This window comes from Cibotium barometz, chromosome 17, assembly GCF_041138505.1.
Source record: "Cibotium barometz isolate CiBa-2024 chromosome 17, ASM4113850v1, whole genome shotgun sequence".
NCBI lineage: Eukaryota > Viridiplantae > Streptophyta > Polypodiopsida > Cyatheales > Cibotiaceae > Cibotium > Cibotium barometz.
Genome location: NC_141062.1, coordinates 43,030,841 through 43,050,046, shown reverse-complemented (window position 1 = coordinate 43,050,046; position 19,206 = coordinate 43,030,841). Strand labels below are relative to the sequence as shown.

The 19,206-nt window shown below is 42.7% G+C and overlaps 1 protein-coding gene across 4 annotated transcripts in view; it reads right to left on the bottom strand.

The window, feature by feature from the left end:
• Positions 1–14,285, bottom strand: part of LOC147630030 (kinesin-like protein KIN-14C) — a 170,614-nt gene extending 156,329 nt beyond the window's left edge. For 2 of the 4 annotated variants that reach the window (XM_086811613.1, XM_086811611.1), the window contains exons 1-9: positions 13,446–14,285; positions 13,150–13,307; positions 12,533–12,652; positions 12,016–12,415; positions 8,964–9,115; positions 8,804–8,878; positions 8,434–8,511; positions 8,090–8,191; positions 7,915–7,944 (exon numbers count right to left, since the gene is read on the bottom strand). In XM_086811613.1, the coding sequence (XP_086667739.1) occupies positions 7,915–7,944; positions 8,090–8,191; positions 8,434–8,511; positions 8,804–8,878; positions 8,964–9,115; positions 12,016–12,415; positions 12,533–12,652; positions 13,150–13,307; positions 13,446–13,488 (1,158 nt within the window). In that variant the 5' untranslated portion in view covers positions 13,489–14,285. The remainder of the gene's footprint in view (positions 1–7,914; positions 7,945–8,089; positions 8,192–8,433; positions 8,512–8,803; positions 8,879–8,963; positions 9,116–12,015; positions 12,416–12,532; positions 12,653–13,149; positions 13,308–13,445) is intronic. The other 2 variants (XM_086811614.1, XM_086811612.1) reach the window with 1 other exon arrangement.
• Between the last annotated feature and the right edge of the window lie 4,921 nt (positions 14,286–19,206).

Sequence of the window (19,206 nt, the reverse complement as noted above, 5' to 3'; positions counted from 1 at the left end):
CTCTTGCTCTCTTATCTCCGCCGCTACATTGTGCAATTGTCAAGAACCAAGGTGCTGAATATTCGTTATCTAAAGTATAATCTTGTCTCTAAGCATCCGCATGTTACACCGCCACTGCCTCCTAGGGAACTACAAGCACTAGAACTAGCCCCTTTGACTTTGGATGCTCGCTAGCATGATAGACACCACTGTGGAATCGCTCATCTCATCCTCCTCAATGGATTTGGAGAGACAAGTTTGGAGTTCACTTGATGACTCCTCTTTGTCCTCGGAAACTAGATGGGTTGTGCTCTATCTGTCTAGATCACCTTCAAGCCTAGTAGTGTCTGCTCCTTGGGCTCATCCTCAAAAATCTGTTGAGTGCTCCTTTCTTGGGGTCTCTGTCGCCTTCTTCCATTCCTATTTGGCTATGTTTGAAGCACCAACAGGCCGCCTTGCTTGCTTGCGCTGTCTGCCCTCTACTTGGTGCCTTTGGCCCTCTTTCTTGCCCTTTGGCTGAGCACCCCTTGCACACACAAGAGCTATCTGGTACCAAACTTGCAAAACACAACCTTGGTGAAAAAAACCCAAACTTGAGTGAAAACGCACACGTGATGGGGTTCTTCGTGATGTATCTCCATGCCCTTATGAGAGAAAAATATTGCAACCTTTCTGCCGTCAAAACCTGATGCTCTGATACCAATGTAACATGGGTACTTGCGGAAGCCTGTTTATGAATTGATTGATTATGAAACTGCTTCTTCGTGCTCAATACAAAGTAGAGAGAGATGACCTAATCTACCGTGTATCACTAGCATGAAATATATACAATGCTGAATAGAGATACTCAATGGTAGCACTGCTCCTGAGTTCTCAATATATATATATACCTAGATGAATCCAGGAACATGCCCAAATTCACCTTTTAGGAACGTGCATGTTATACACTCATGGTAGTCAACCCACAAGACTATATAACTATCAACTCCATTATGCATAGTATGGACTAGATACTACGACATCCCCACTAACGTCATCAGTGCCCAATAGTGGGTGTAGAACTCTGTATCAAGATATGCTCTCACACACACACTCCACACACACACACACACACACACACACACACACAAGAGCATATATTCACACAAAGCCCTTTGTACTGAGTTTTTGTCAAACCTCCGGAGATGCAGGGCAAACTCAGCCACAATGAAGCCTAGCACTAAGGGAAGTAGCAAATAGAAAGAATTAGTATAGCAAATAAGTAGTTGATGTCACAGTGAGACCATAATTGCGCAGCGTGTGAGCCAGGGACACAGGCTAGAGTTTGGGGAGTTGGAAACACAACCACGAGACAACTATGACAGCCACAGCTGTTCCTGTAGAGACTAGACTAAACTGACCACCATTGCCAGGGTGAGTGAAATATACTCATCCTCTCCCGAGAAATCTCATATGTGTGGGGGTGGGTGCATGTGTGAGGCGAAACCAGCGGAGGCGAGAAAAATCAGCAGGCAGCTACTTGACCAGTGGCAGGAAGGATCAGCACAGAGACTTGGGATGGGGGCAGTGTAGAACCCAGCCTGGGGGCGCGGCGGGGAAGGGGGGGGGGAGGAGGGGGTGTGCGCGGGTTTGTGGGGGGGGGAAGAGAGACATGGAGCAGCACAGATAGTGGTTTCTGTAGATGGGCAGCGACTTGAGCACAGGGCAAAGATTAGCATGGAGGCGAAGGTGTTCAGGCTGCTCACAAACAGGATAAGTCAGGCTCGAGGTCTAATGAGGGGGAGTGACCTTCTGCCCATCATGTTCAACCTGCCTAGAAAATTGCCCATGCTGCCTGGCATCTGTCGTTGGATTGTCTAACAACCTGCGCCTGTAAACTGATCCACAGATGTGTCTAGCACCCGGCACTTGCACTAATAAGCCTCTTGGACACATGTACAAAGTTCATCTCCAAGTGAGTTACAAAACTGTGTGGGCTTTGCACTGAATGACTTACTTCCTGACCTACCTTGGCCACCCTGATGAGAATGGCAACTGCTCTCTTGACTAGGGCTCACAAAATGAAAAGGTGATTAAAGTCCGTGCACTTATGGTACAGTTATGGCCACTAGCACCCAGTGCAATGGGTGTGCCAGCAATGAGCCACAGCCCCTCATTCATCACGCACTCATCTACCTTCAGTGTATGGGTGTGCTTCTATCCTGTGTGCATACAGCCTCCATGTCAATTTCTGTTCACAGCCATCAAAGCTCCCTTCACCAGAAGACTGTTAGTGCCACGTGGCAGACAGGCAGCCACAGCTCAGTCGGCCATTAGAAAAGGTAGTCGAGCTACAGGTATGGTCATGGACAGCGTACAACACGAGTCAGTCAGTGGACAGGATAGTTGGCAGCCCACACGTGTGAAAACACAGCAGTAAATGGTGGTCATGGATATTAAAACAGGCTGACAGCATTATGAGCAAGCCGACCACACTATCAGTGCATATACATACATGAGTAGCAAAATCATCATATTCATCTGTTTTCTTAGTGCTAGTCTTTCTACAGAGGCATTTCTCTTGGAGCATGGGCTGAGAACCAGCTGAGAACCAACGTCCTCATTCTCAGTCATCTTTTGTACTTATTATACAGATCAGTAGTTTACGGCTCTTGTGTGTGATGTATGTGTGATTCTGCCACACTCTTTTCTATCTCTGAAAACCCTAGCACATAGGCACAAGTTTTATTTGCAATTTATGGATAGTTTTGCCGGTGGAAGATCATGTATTTGTGTGTGCACCACAGTCTCTAAATTCTTACACCCCTTTGCAATGCATCCTACAGTCTAGCATTCTAAATTCCCTATTCTCAAACTCGGGCTTTTTTCCTCCCTAAGATTGGGCACACAAATTGTCAAGTCCCCACCGATCTCCTCGTAGAGCAATCCTGAAACAAGACTCGAAACCTGCGAAACAAAGCCATAAAATGTGAAAGGGGTTGGAGGCCTGACTCACCACCCAACCATGACAGCCGTGGGCAAAACCCACAAGACCTGGCTACCCCCCCAAGCCACGAGCTGAGCTAACTAGCAAGATGCACCGACCAGTCTCTACTCCATGACATCCCATACCGCCACGAAGCTACCCTCATGGGCCTCGAGACTGCTACCAGCCTCGGCTACATGAAGCAGGTGCACGTCTGCACTAGATCCAGGCTGCTGATCACAGAGCTCTCGCAAAGACTCATCTGCCATAAACACAGAGCTACTCTCGAGGACCTCAAGATTGCTGCCGGCCTCAACTGTATGAAGCAAGTGCATGTCTGCACTAGATCCAGGCTCCTGACCACAGAGCTCTTGCAAAGACTCGCGAGACTCTAACCAACTAACTGACCTTGGCCACCCTTTTATAGGCTCTTGGCCGGTCACCAGGCGTCCACACTTGGGCGCCCACCCGTCAATCCATCCCTAGCCTAGCTCGCCAATCAGCCTGCCTAGCTCCAAGCTACCCCAAACCTCGAAGCTAGTCTTGTGTGCATGCTACACACGATAGATACACTCTGTGCACATGACACAAATTGCCCTTTCCATGTTTTGCTATGTAGCCCAAAGCCCATAACCATGTCTAGCTACATCTGTTACACAAGGGAGGGTACATGAAACATCAACTGTACACAAGAGTGTTGCATCTGTGTAAGGCTGTCTGAAATGCAAGTGTTGAAAAAAGATAAGGAGCAGTGAGAGATATAGACTAACCCACAACCATGCACAAATACCTAAACTACTGTACTCTATCACTGTTGTGAGCAAAGTTCTATTTGCAAGCCAGCCAATCTGGCTCAAGGCTAAAACTGAAGAAAAACCTAATCAGGCAGCCCTTGTCACACTCAGAGCCTGTCTGGGCACACTTCTTTGCTTGGAGGCCTGCTTTCTCGTTCGAAGACAAGTTTCAAGAGACCAAAGCAAAGCCAAATTACTTGGGGTGGTTAGAGTTCATGTGCATGCAGCTTCATTTATTTACTGAAGGGGTACTCAAGTGTCTTTGGGTGAACGACAAGCTCCATTGTACAGTCCTCTAGCTATAAAGGACTTTCCTATTCTCATTGGGCTACACTATGTATGTGAGGTTGAGTACCATGGCAAAAATGGTGGGAAAAATGTTTGATAAGTAAGACGAGTTTGATGGAACTAAGTAACATACTTGGTGCATCAAGATGCAAATGTGTCTTATAGAGAAAGACATGTGGGTTGGTGTTAATGGCATTGAAAAGAGGCCAAATAGAGACCCAGATCTTATTACCAAATGGACCAATCTAGACACCAAGGCCTTATTCCTCATCATTTGTGGGCTAGGTGATAGCCAAATTCATTGGGCGAGCTTAGCAAAGAATTCTAATGAAGCTTGGCTTATGCTCAAATTCATTTGGGGGCAAACCAATGCTACTGCCAGGTTCTTCCTAAGGAAGAAACTATCACAGGGTAGAAAAGAATGACAAAACTAGTATTGCTTCTCATGTCAATGATATTAGATTTATGATTGATTAACTAAGTGGTGTAGGTGTCAACGTTGATGAAGAAGATCAATGTGTTTCAGTGATAGCAAACCAAACTAATCATACTCTTACCTCTGTGACTTCTACCCTCATTCTAGAGGAATTTGCATGGAGGGTTCCAAGGCTTCGACCTCTTCAACACAAGTTTCAATAGATCATGCCTATACAGCCACAGTCAAGGACAGAGAAGAAGACTAAGCCTCCTTGTTCTTGCTACTATTGTAAGAAGAAGGGACACATCGTCAAGGATTGATTCAAAAGGAAGAAGGATGAAGAGGAGAAAGAGAAAGGCAAGACAAAGCAGCTAGAGAAGGAAGTGGCCAACTTTTCCAACACGTTATTCTGGCATTTGCAATGTATGGCATTTTATAGCCCATGGGGCATTTTCTATCTTAGTGTTTTTTTTTCTTTGTGGTATACTTGATCCAAGCACACCTTGCAGGGTATGGATACTTGATCAAGGGAGGGCGTTAGAATTTAAGTGATCTAGCATCCATCCTTAGTGCAAACCTTAGTGGATCCTTAGTGATACCTTAGAATGCTTTGTTCTAAGGTTAGAAGGCTCATTTACTAGAGTATCTAGGTATAGGTCTAGTACATTCCCTTGATGTAGGCATCACCTTTTAGGTGAGTCGGGTGAGAAATCTAAGGGAGGTGGAGAGATTCAAGGGCTCTAGGCGCCCTCCTCCATGGAGCCTATATATACAAGTGTTCACATCACATCTCTAGAGAGTGTGTGAAGTACCTATAAGTTGTGTACTTGATTTATGCTAAGTAATCTAAGTGGTCGTTTGTGAAAGATCTCTCTACTTGCATAGTTTTCATGGTTATGTCTATGTGGTGACTCTTGAGCACACACCATTGTTTCATCTTATCTTAGTGATTTGTATGTGTTGTTCTTTGGTGTGAGTATAGCTTAAGTGATAATCATCATCATTAAGTGATTCATTTAATCCTTGTCAAGTCTAAGCTCACACCATGTCTTTTAATAGTCACTTGGGCATTGCTTCGGTAGATTGAGTGTGGTTTCTTGTTGGTCGTGATGCTGGCTGACAGCAGTCAGCCAGATCTGTCATCCAGGAACCCTTATAGGGGCCCATAAATTGGGGCTTGCAACCTCTCTTCCCCTCATTCTTGCAATTGGAGTCTCAATGCACTCTTCCGAACTTCTGTCCTGTAGTTTGCGAGCAGCCAGAGGTGCCTTAATGCAGCCCAAATCAGCAGCAAGATTTCTTCTTCCCCATTCAGCCAAAGCTTTGCTTTTGTGATCTCTAATGCAATTTGAGCTTTGGTAGTGTGTAAAAATCTAGGCATTGTGACTAACATATTTCACATTGGGCCTTCACACAAAAAGATGTCCTTTATAAAACTGGAGGACATTACAAAGAACCTTTTCACCTCAAGCTGGATGCACACTAAGGCAATAGATGACTCACACCACACATATTTTTGGTATTGAAATAAAACACACACACATAAGTGATTTGAGGAGCCCTTTATAATGTGGAGGGCTTTTACAAAGGGTTGATGTAATGGTCACAATTGAAGGCTCATACACACAGGTTATCATAAATTCCTTTATTCAAGGAGGAAAATCAGCAACCGCCTTGGAATTTTACGCCTGTCAAGTAGCTTCTCCACCACCTTGAACTACGCACCGATAGTAGGAGAGTAACAAGATTTGTTTGATGCAGAAGGATCGCACAGTAGAGACCCACCTTGTTGATGTTGTAGCATAGTGTCTCCCACAGCCTGAGAAATAGGGCTTTCAATGCCCTATACACTGTGAATAAGAAACTGCACCAACCTGTGCACAAAAAAGCTTACGGCTGTGCCAGGGAAGAGCCACTGATGTGCAGTGACTTGACCCAATTTTCTGCTATTGGGGGTCATCTTTGAGATTGGATTGAAGCTGATCACATAGTTCCTATTGAGCTCACTATAGTAACTCCAATAGGACTTTCACATAGAGTTGATTGAAGTCCTTAAGTGCTTGTTTTGATGTCATGAAGGACCCTTCTCACATGCTGAATAATGCGCCAGAAAGACAACAACTTCAACCAAAAATGAGCTGAGAATGGAGCTATCTCCCTCACTTATGCAGTCCACACTCAGTGGAGTGACAGTAAATCTGTTGATTGCTTTCTCTCTTTTACTCAATAGCACTCCTTCTCTCCCTTCTCTCTCTAACTCAAAAACGCTTGCTCTTACTCAAAGATTTGCAAACATAGATCTCTCTCACACTCAATGTGCCACTCACTAAGGGGATGAGAATGCCATCACAAAGATTTGCTAAATGCACTCACAAAGAGTTTTATTGACTGTTTTGTAACAGATTTTTTTAACTCTCTCTACTATGCTCCAAAGTGCCACTCCATGAAGCAATGCAAGAGAATGCAACCTTCACAAAGAAACTCATGTACTCACAAAGAGATGGACTGATTTGACACCTTCTACTTCACTTTAAGGTGCCACTCAATGAAGCGAAAGAACCAACCCACTAAGCAGCAAATGCAATCAATGACTCCTCACTAAAGTGCCACTCAATAGTGATGGTGAAAAACAGTGAACTAATCACCTAGATACCCATACACTCCTCACATAGAGAAATCTCCCAAGAAGGGAAGCTCTAATACCATGTTAAAAGACATATCGTAAGCTTAGACTTGACAAGGATTAAATGAATCACTTAATGATGATGATTATCACTTAAGCTATACTCATACCAAAGAACAACACATACAAATCACTAAGATCAGAAGAAATGTGACCAATGAGCAATGTTGTGTGCTCAAGAGTCACCACATAGACATAACCATGAAAACTATGCAAGTAGAGAGATCTTCCACAAAGGACCACTTAGATTACTAAGCACAAAGCAAGTACACAACTCATAGGTACTTCAAACACTCTCTAGAGATGTGATGTGACACTTGTATATATAGGCTCCATGGAGGAGGGCGCCTAGAGCCCTTGAATATCTCCACCTCCCTTAGATTTCTCACCTGACTCACCTAAAAGGTGATGCCTACATCAAGGGAATGTACCTACTAGACCTACACCCAGTAACTCTAGTAAATGAGCCCACCTTAGAACAAAGCATTCTAAGGTGCCACTAAGGATCCACTAAGGTTTGCACTAACAATGGATGCTAGATCACTTAAATTCTAACAGTGGCTACCTCACCAACAGCTGCCCCCTTTGCTCCCCACTATCTGCCCTGATGTCAGCTCCTAGCCGCTCCCTTTGGCCATCCTGGGCAGTCCATCCTGAATTGCTGGCAAGGAATGAGAGGTACATCACCTTAGATTTACTTTGTGTGACCTGAATGCCATGCCCACATAAAAAGAACACATAACATCCTCCGTTGTAGACAAAAGTAGGCATTAGATAGAGAACTTACCTTCATTTTCTGAAGCTGACTGTGAACAATCTGCATTCACAAAAAATAAAACCAACTCAATAAACACCCAATAAAAGGAAGAAAAGAAAACCTTAACTTAGCACCAAATTCAAAAACCATGAGTGGTGATTCTCCTGATCTAGCTTTTTAAAATCAAACATCAATGCTGCCCTACCTTCACCTCCTCTCCTGTGCCGGCAGCCAGAGTCTCCAAAACTCTTGCTCTTGAAGCAAGCCTATCTTCCCGTGTAAGGTGCTCTTTCAAGGTGCTTTTCAGCTACAATTTTGACCACAATCCCATTATAACATATGAATGACAGTAAAAGATGACAAGAATTTAAAAAATGCCAATAAGAATTATTACAGACACATCCCCTGCCCACCATCAGACAGGCGGGGGTTGGACAACATAAATGCCCGCCTCTAATGAAGGATGGAGGGCGGGTGAGATCTTCCCTTTTCACCAGGGGGCTCTGTTTGTAAAGACCCTAATAATACATCTTGAATCCATGTTCTTACATTTGCAACTTGTTCGCTCTGAGTGACAAGCCGTCGCTCAAACTCTTCCATTACCTTCTTAAGCATGAATTCTACAAGCTGACATGGATAGAGAAACAAGCAACCATTAGAAGCTCAAGCCATTATCAGATGTGTTAGATACAAAAGCATTAACATAATGCCTCATTAAGCAAGGTAGTCACAATCAAAGAGCATACATAAATACATGTACATACACATAGATACACTTTTCTTTTAGTGAAACCACTGTCTCATTAGAAAAAACTACCAATAGATACACACACACATACACACACACACACACACACACAAGATTGAGAAAACAACACATCATAAGTGTTCCCAACAGTAATTCCATTCATTTACTTACTGCTGGAACCTCGTCCTGTTGTTTATCTCCAAGTATAGCATTGACTAGGCTTGATACTGACTGCGATGACGAATTCTGAGAAGATATCACTAATTGAGATTTAGCGACTCTTAACACAAAAACTTAGTGCACAAATAAGAGTGCATTGTCTAATCCTTACTGATATTAGCATGAATGTATGCATTACTTCGAGACTGTTCAAAACGCCTGTGTTTTGTGAGGCTGCGTGATCCTGCATCGATCCTCTTGTTTTCAACCGCAGTATCTCACGGAACTTCTGACTTATGTGGTGTATGTGAGTTGAAGTTAAGCCTGAATATGCAATCAAGGTTAGTCAATCAGCCCTTCAACTCACAGCAACGCAGCAAAAACGTTAAAATATGTTGTGCTTGATTTGTGAGAAGCATGTATCTGGCTTGACCTCTGTAGGGTTTCCCACAAGACTACAAGCCCATCCTATTGCATCCATCAATAAATAGTTACAGTATTTTTTATGTCCGGTTATTGTAATTAGACCATATGCAACATCTGTGTAAAAATAGGGAAAAGAGAATTTGATGGGAGGCCACCTTAAAGGCCTTGGAACTCCAAACCTCCACCAGGGGTATACTGCCACACTCTTTCACAGGGCACCTAGCTTAGGCTCCATATTCGCAGTACGAGGGCTGGACACCAAAAGGCATCTAGGGATGCAGCACTAAGGCACCTCAACATCCCACTGTCCCAGAGGCCATGGCTGTAGGCTGGCCCTTACACCCTCAGTGGCATCATCACATCCACAGACAAGTGCTCTGACACGAGGCTTGACACTGCATTTTGTGAGCCTTGGCCTAGGGATGCCTCAGTGTTATATCGCCAAAGTAATCAAGTCATGTCATGCAAGTCCCATTGTGCTAGTTCCATACTGCTCATGTAACCCACTTGCAAGATGTGATGCTGTACAGGGTGTGTGGCCACTTATTAGACATTTCTCAGGCACTAGACAACCTAGATAGATTCAAGTTATAGCGTTTGTCCATAATTGCACTAGGTGTGAAACGCTCTACAGAGTTACAAGCACCAGCCAAGGAGATGTGTGGATCCAAGGAGGGATGCATGGATGCCAAGGGTTGTGGGTTGCTCATTGGGCATCCCGTTTGGGTGCCCAAGTATGATAAACAGTTTGGCGAAATATTCCTAGCAAATCCAACGCAGTGGCAGATGCATTAGCTGCAAAGGGGCGGCTTTGAGTATTTATCTCCATAGTTTTACATCATGAGGGGCATGGTTTAAACAAGATGAAGCACAAGCATGCCGACTACGAGGAGTTTAGTACACAGTGGGCTCAGGCATTAGAACCCAAGGGACCAATTTACTTCTTGATGCACGACGGTTGGCTCTTTATAAGAACTGACTATGTGTCTTGAAGAGTTTTCAAGCAGAGCTTCTTAATGACATGCATGGCCCCATCACTGGTAATCCATGGGGCATGAATCTGAACTTGGAAAAGTTAGAGCAGTATTTTTATTGGCCGACTATGAGATGCAATGTTTTTGTGTATGTACATTTGTTAGAAAGTGAAAGTGTTTAGGACTACATCATAATGGATTTTGTGACAAGCTTGCGTCCTAGTACCGGGAAAAGAAACACCACATGTTTGACCATTGTTGATAGATTCAATAAGTTCATGATATTGATCCAATGTCACTCTCATTTTACTGTTGGGTATGTCACTCGACTATTTATATGATTTTGGTATCCAATTGGTGGTCTTTCACATACCATTGTGTCAAACAGAGATGCAAAGTTCAAAAGTCGTTTGTTTGATAACTTTGGTACTACGCTGAATTTTTCCAATGTGGGTCACAAAGTTCAAAAGTCGTTTGTTTGATAACTTTGGTACTAAGCTGAATTTTTCCAATGCCTTCGACCCACAGACAAATAACCAAACAGAGATTTACCATCAGTTGGTCTTTGATGTGCTAAAACATTAAGTCAACGATCAGCAAGGTAAGTGGGAACTTTATTTGCCTTTGGTTCAAACTGTGTAGGAGAAGAAAAGAAGAGAGGGGCGCGCGCGCACTGGGGGGGGGGGGGGGGGCGCGCGCGCGGGGGGCAGTCCCTATAATTTACAGCTGCAGCTGCTAGCCAACCAACAGACCAGACTTAGGGGGTTAAGGAGAGAAAGTGCAGGGGCAATCAGGAGGGAATTCTCCCTCCCAATAGGTCCTCTAATCCCCCTCTTCTTCTATTCCAGCCCAATGTAGCCCTCAGACCCTCTTCAGCAGCCCAAATTTCAGCCCAAAGTGGCAAAAAAGGAGATCACCTTCAAGAAACGTGCAGTTTATGCAAATGTTGCCATTGAAGAAGCTCAGGCCTGTCTATGCACAGAGAGCTCTGTGACAGAAACAACCTGTCTTTCTCAATTTTTGATGGCACCTACCAAACAGCCACCTTCTTGCAAGGTCTTTTTGTTTTGAGGCTGGCTTGGAGGCCTGCTACATAGGATACACAGGTATTGTTTATGAAATTGGTCAATGCCGACAAGGTATAGAAACAGATGCTTATGATACATCATGCAAGAGTATTGCATTGCATGACATGATACGTCATGCATGATGTTTGGAAACAGATATGACAACACAGAACATAGCACATGGCATTTGACCAAGCTATGTACAAGATCTGTACCCACTCCACTGTTAATAGAAATCAAATAAACTTTCTTCAAGATTTTCATTGGACTAAAGCCATAACCCGTTAGGCTGCTTAAAGAACACCACCTGATGGGCCCATCCAGGCTGTCTGTTAATAGAAATCAAACAAATTTTCTTCAAGATTTTCATTGGACTAAAGCCACAACAAGGCTGGCTACAGAACACCACCTGATGGGCCCATCCAGGCTGTCTGCAAGGGCTGGATAGCCAATCTTGCCTTTTCAACTCCCCCCATTGCATGGGCGGGAAATGTTGTGTAGCCAGCCTTAGTAACAAAAATGAGAGAAGAAAGCTGAGAGCGCACATGCGCTGGTACACACACAAAGCATCCCTTCATATTTAAGGCCAAAACACATTTTATTTAAGGCCAAAATGTTGTGTAGCCAGCCTTAGTAACAAAAATGAGAGAAGAAAGCTGAGAGCGCACATGCGCTGGTACACACACAAAGCATCCCTTCGTATTTAAGGCCAAAACACATTTTATTGTTATATTCAGTTGCACAAAGGATGCCACACCTGTGCCAGGTTGGGCAGAGCTGGGAACAAAGTTTTCATCCGCCACACTAGTATCCCATCCATTTGACTTGTGTATAAGATTCATAAGCTGCGGACTTCCAACATTCTGCATAACAGAATCATGTACTACGGGCATATCTGCCTCACCACTACTGTCATACTCTGGAATTACCCATCGCTTCCGAGGCAGGCTAGGACTTTTTGGTGTAGAGCTAGCCAAATGAGAATATGATTTCATACTTGACGGTGAGGCTGGTACTTCTTTATTATTTGAAGCACTGTTTAGGGCTCCATCATATTTCCTGAATCCAGGATCTTTACCTTGTGCCCACTCATGATAAGATTTGAGAGAAATAAGGCAATTTACCACTCTTTCCGATGATGAGGGCTGATAATTTGGCTGCAGAAATAGCACAACACAGTCAAACATAGCTCTGGAAAGAGGAAAAAAACTATGAGGAAAGAAAAAGGCCTCTGTAAAACTTTCTAGGATGTGATGAAGAAATTAGGAGCACACCTGCTCCAAATCTAGAACTTCGAATGCAGGAAGCTTAACAAGTGCTGCCGCTCTGAGAAATTTCCTTAGACTGTCTTGAGATGGGGATGAATTACGGCCCAAATCATCGACTTCGGTAACCTGCGCATGGTAAACTTAATGTGATCTCAATGCATTTTGTCTGGGTGAATCAAACTTCTCCTACATACATACATGCATGTGTGCACATGCGCACACGTGTGTGTGTGTGTGTGTGTGTGTGTGTGTGTGTGTGTGTGTGTGTGCACCCGCTGGTGGGAGTGTGCCCCCACATGCTCCCTGTTCTGAAGGAGTGCTCCTCAATGTTACTGCACAGATCTCTAATTCTTCTCTGGATACATGGAGTGTATACTTCTCAATCTCTGGATACATGGAGTGTATACTTCTCAATCTCTGGATACATGGTGTATACTTTTCAAAATACGTAAAATGTAAAGAAAATATAAAATAGCCTTAAATACAAAATTTATCCATCTTTGCATTTCTCCAAAACCCAAATATATTTCTGTTTTCCGAAATTAAGAACTATCATATCTCTTGTAAAAACTAGCATTTCTTTTTCTTCCTTGAGAAAATATTAATTATGGAATGGCACTGACCTTAGGCATAAGTGTTGGATCCACTTTGTTGATGAGCCTGCAAAGCACACTCCCATCTCTTAAGCAAAGCCGAAGATCCTCCTCAGATGGATCGATGGGCAAATCTAAAGGCCCAATCGTCCTCTGCAACCATGATGCCGCCTGGCACCGCCTTGACACTGTGTGAAAGGACGATCAAAAATATTTACCTATCTGGACACACAGAAAGCTGGATCTCGATGCTTAATCAGAAAAATTAAGCCGCATTAATCACGCCTTTAAGCAGAAGGAAGCTCGGGTAGAAAAGAAACTCTAACCTGCGTCCGCGACACTATGATAAGACCGATGCTCATCACCCATCTTGATGGTTCAAAAGCGATTAATGCATGCTGAATCTCGCAATGGCGAGCATTTTAGCATTCCGGAGTTTATTCAGAAATGCGCTTTTGCCTGCGTGTTAACAAAGGTTAGAGCAAGATTAGTGTTAAATTATCGCCTGTGATTATTTACAAGACCCTCGCCACAGCTGCGAGTAGGAGCAAGAAGGGTCTTTGTCTTCTCCTTTCGTGCCAACTTGGCCAGATACTCGCCACATTTGGCTGCGACGCCGCCAGATTTGGCAGTGGAAGACCCGATCGGGTGGAATTTCCCCATTTGCTGCTACTATAGCTGCTTCCAGCTAAATTTGGCCGCATTCATTTTGAATCCGGGCATGCAAACACGTCCGCGCGGCAAATGCGGGGGCCTACGGAGAGACCCGTCAGCGTCCAGACTCCTCATGCTTTTCACATATGGGCGTCCGGGCAGCCATTCTGCTCAGCCTCCTTTCAAACAAAACCCATGCCCTGGACTTGGGCAACAAATTAGGTCCCTTAGTCTAAATTCAAAATCCTGTGCCACAGCCCTATTCATTTAAATTAAAAAACCTTAGTTAGACTAAGGTCTGCTCACTCCCTCTCTCCCTGCTCCTTCCCCTGCAACGTCCTCTCCCCTCTCTCTCCCTCTCCCACAATCTCTCACACGCGCCCACTCCCCTTCTCTCTCTCTTTGGCACCTATCTCTCTCACATCAACCCAGTCTCTCGCACGCGCCCACTCCCCAGTCTCTCTCGCACGCACCCCCCTCCTCTCTCTCTATCTCCTTTCTCTCTCGCATCATCTCTCTTGGCTGAGCTCGCTGTCCACGGTATATATACCCAGCCCCCTCTTCACGAATGATCAATAAAGCCACGAGACTCCCAACAAAGTGCCACACGTCATGATTAAAAAAAGACAGCCTTTAACCTTATAACCCCACCATCACTAAGGTTCACCATACCTCACCCTCTCCCACTGCTAATTAATTAATGTGAAACAAAATTTTAGTCCCATATTGGGCCAACGCCTTCCTCCAATCTTCACCACATTCCATGGCATCATCTCCTCCAACACTGCCATATCAAGTGCAACATAACCCAAATGGGTGGGTTGGCAATTGTGAATGCAAAAAGAAAGGACGGTAGGCTAGCAATCGATCATATGTGGAACATCAAAGCCTTGCTTTGATCTTAGGGTTAGCAACAAAGGAAAAGGTGGTGTTACATAAGTTACTTCCTCACATATGAAGGAAAAAGTGGGTTACATCCTCATGTTTAGAGCTACCCATCCGACAACTAGATGGGAATAAAATCAAAAACCTCGGATAAGCCTTTACCACTATGCTACTAAAGCAATATTGTTTCTGAAAGTTTATATCCCTAATGTAAGTTTATGTATGCTACTTTTTTAAAACCCTTCCCTTCATGTATACAATTGTAAATCCCTTTTATTTAACTACTTGTTAAAACCTCCATGCATGAACATTGTAACCCCGCCCTAACCCCCAAGTGGCAAAGAACATAAAAACCTCACAAAGACAAGAATCAAATAGAAAGTCCAAAGATCAAAAAAATTTTACGCCAGCTAATAGTAATGTTATCACCAAAAAAAATTGGTTGCACGTGCATTGATGTGCCACTCACTACTTCCCCCACCAATCTACTAGTGCTTTGATGACGGACTTGGAGCTTTTGATGTATTGGGCTTCTCCATCAGCTTTGTTATTGTAGGGCCTGCTCCATGATATTTACCTTGCATGAATGCATGCTTCTTTGTGGATTGCAAGAGGGTATTAGTGAGATCTGAAATAGCTACATCATATAAAGAGATGGTTCCCCTTAAACCCTCTCCTACTAACTAACTTTCATGTTTCGTTTCTGCTAGATTAGTGGTCGGCATGTGTAGCACACGAGCATCATCGACATCCTATAACATGAGATTAAGTTAGTTGCAAGCTCCAACCACATTCTATAACAAGATAGTTAAGTTGACAATTTAGATTCAAAGTACAAGCTATTCTTTTCGAAAACCAAGAAAATAATACTTACCCCTATAAGATGTTTCCTCTAATGGGGATATCTAGTATGCCACCAACTAAGCCAATAATCCATGGCTGGTAAGTTTGCACGAACGACTTTACCATTCATCCACCACGATCTAATGTGTCTCTATTTTAAAAGTGCCTCTTCCTCACTTAATGCACAACACCACTAAACGACATAGTCGCTTGTGCTCTTCCTGAAATTTCCTAACTACATATTGTACTATATGGATGTTTAGAGAAAAAGACATGAACGCTCAAGACCTTCCAATATATTCTCTGGTCCATTATTATAGACTGTCCTAACTTCCCTCTAGTTGGCTCCAGCCTCATTAGCCATGAAGCTAAAAAAATATGGCTTGGAAAAGCCTTTTTAAACCACAACATTGTTAATCATCTCCTAGACAAGAACTTGTGCCACTATATCCTCCTCTTTCATTTCACAAGTTGCAATTGTCATGAGATCTTGCAGGCTGATGCCATCATTTGACAATTGGAAAAGTACTAAAAATAAGATTAATTTTTTAAAGAACTTTACAAGACTAAACTGTACCTTGGATCATATACATGTGCAGCCATTGTTGTCCATCCTTACACACGCCTAACGTGATCAAAACAAATCCAAGCCTTCCTCAAATCTCCATCTCATGTTTGGCCTCATGTTTGGTGTATACGGTTCACCAGATCTAAACCCGATGCAAGCCCTGTGGTTGACATTTTAAACACAACACCTTTCTGCCACCCACAAGTGGGGCAGATTGGCTAGTGCAAGGGCCCTTATAAAGGCCATGATCCACTCGAGTTCAAGTCCCACCGTTGGTCGTATATATGCCCTCATGTTGCATTCTACCGATGTTAATACCTCTCTCTCTCTCTCTCTCTATTCCTTTTCCTCTCTTCTCTTTTCTTCATTGTTTCTTCTCTTTCCTCTCTTCTTCTTTGTTTCTTCTTTCTTTATCTCCTCTCAAAACCCTAATTTTTTTAAATTTAATCTTTTATTTTCTCTATTTATATCTATCACTCTATTTATATCTATCACTCTATTTATATCTATTTCTTTTTTGCTCTATTTTTATCCTTTGCTTTCTTAATCTTTTAGGACGCTTTCTTCCCTGTTTAATCTCCTTCTTCTTGTGCTACTACTTCTTCCTCATGGCATCTCCCCAATTCTAAAGAGGCACACAAGTGTCCTTGATGTTCACTGATACCAAGGTAGCTACGGGGACCATTTTGCATATAGACCCCACCATGGATACTATCCATGGAATTGCTTTGCCGCTTGGACATGTTGGTGTGTCAATAGAAGATATTAAAGTGGGAGAAGTTCCTCTTCCATTTTCCCGAAGATGATGATATCGATAAGTTAAATCAAACCAAAGGATACATCATTGTATGGCTAGCCAGGGATTATGTAAGTCTTATTTTATCTCTCTCCACCTTTTCGATTATGCTCTTTTTTAGTGATTTTTTTTAGAGCAATCTATCTTGTATATGTCAATGTGTTTAGATTGTTACAAACACATCAAATGAAACCCCACATTCAAAGCGCACAAAACGTGTAAAGAGCACACCTTCCAGGCAAGTAAGTGAAGAAGTGACAAGTACCAAGAAGAGGAAGATGATGATTGGAGTCCTCCTCGAAGGAATCCAAGTCGAGCTGATAAGTCTTCAAAGAAAGGTGCTTCTTCAAAAACCATTAAAGAAACTAAGGAAGTAGGAGAGGTGGACGAGGGAATTGAAAAAGAAGGCGAGAATGAAGAGGGTTTCATGGTGACTCATGCAACTCGCTTGCGATTAGAACTTCTACAAGACAGTCTTAATAGTGTGAAGTTAATGGTTAACCACTTTTTTATCAAATCTTACATAAGGTATCTTTTGGATTACGAAGCATAACGTGTGTGTGTGTGTGTGGATTGCAGGTGGTGAAATCCACTCCTTTGCTGCCTATTCCCTTGTACAGATTTGTGCATAACCCCTCTATACAAAGAGTGTAGTTTAGGTACAAGAAGCTGGTAAGGGAATTTTATACGAATGGCTATGTTGCCGATAGATGTAGGTTCATTTGCTCCATCTCCTCATCCCATAATCCAGTTAGAGAAGTGACTCAAGATGATGTTATTGCATGGGATGACATCTGACGATTGAAAAACGAGAAGTTCAAGAATATGATCAAAGGCATAGAGTGGGAATTCATGAGCAATAAGATGTTGTATGTGTGGGATATCAATCATCGAGCTATGGCATGGATGGAGGAGATTAATAAATGTGAGTTTACTTAAATTTGCCTACTTTTTTGAATGCGATCTTTTGTTTTATAAAATAGTTTTGGGACTAATTAGATTTACACTATCTAACTATAGCATTCAAGAGTGTCGCATCAAGATATTCTTGTCTTGACGCTATCCTTATTGAATTCAATGAGGATAATGAGGGGGAGGTTCTCACAGTGATACCTCACTTGAAAAGGTAAGAGAATATATATTTTAAGACTCTTTGAATTAAAAATATTTGACGTACTATGTTCCAATCTTTCATCGCAACCTTAAATTTTGTTGCCATAGAATGAATGAAGTGGGTTGTGTTTCTTCTTCCCTTGTGGATGAAGTGTGCCTCATTAGAGTGCTTGGATTGGCAAACAAAGAAACAATTATGAAGCACACTAGAGAGATGAACAAGGCATGGATGGACAAGCATGCCTCAACACAGAAAAAAAAGGGTCGCCCATCTTGGTATAACTATGAGCTTTCGGAACTTTCCCAAATAGTATTCCAGGTGAACCTTCAATCTTTAGACACTTGCAATATATGACTAACATTTTTATATCATCCATTAAATGTTGTAATTCATGAATAATAGGATGGGTACCTCGCAGAGCCACGTGAGATATTGACCCCCTAGTAGATAGTTTGCCTGCACAAGAGTATGAAGAGAAATGGAGAACGGCATTTTATAAAGATGAAAGAAAGTGGAGGCATGCTACAAGGCAGCTGGCTAGCGATTACAAACCCTGCACAAGGGGAAGGTTTCTTTGAGTAAGAAATCCTACACTATTTTCTTTGTCTATTTCATAGGCAACAACATTTTATGGTTTTAATGTTGCAGTTTAATTTTGTTGTTGTGTTGCAAATGACTAGTGCAAGTTAATAGGGATGAGAAACCAGACAACTTGGCAGCTAGCTCGTTGCCAAATGACCACAAAGCACATTTTTTGGATATTTTGATTGATGGTGATTTGCAGAGGCTAAAGGATTCACAAATCCCTAAAAGTATGTAATAATTACTTTTCCTATCTTCTTAATAATTACAAAGTACTCTATTTTGTTTGAATATAAATTTAAATGGCAACGTAGCAAATACAATTTTATTCAAGGATTGGCTTTGAAGAGAAGTCATATGGCATGAGATTGGAGTGCAGGATGTAGCTGTCCTTTCAGAAATATCAAAAAAATTACAAGGTAATTTTCCAGATACATTCCTGGAAGACCTCGCCGATCTTAAGAGACTGTATTTTGGGAAGATGTTCGAGGAAATGGTGGGATCCTTAAAGAAACAAGGTGTGGTAGCTTCAAACCCTGTTGCTGTTGTCAAGGCTACCAAAAAGCTTGATGTGTTCAATTGCATAACATTCTACAAAGCGTACTTACTACTTGGTTATACTCTTATATTTATAAACTGAACGGA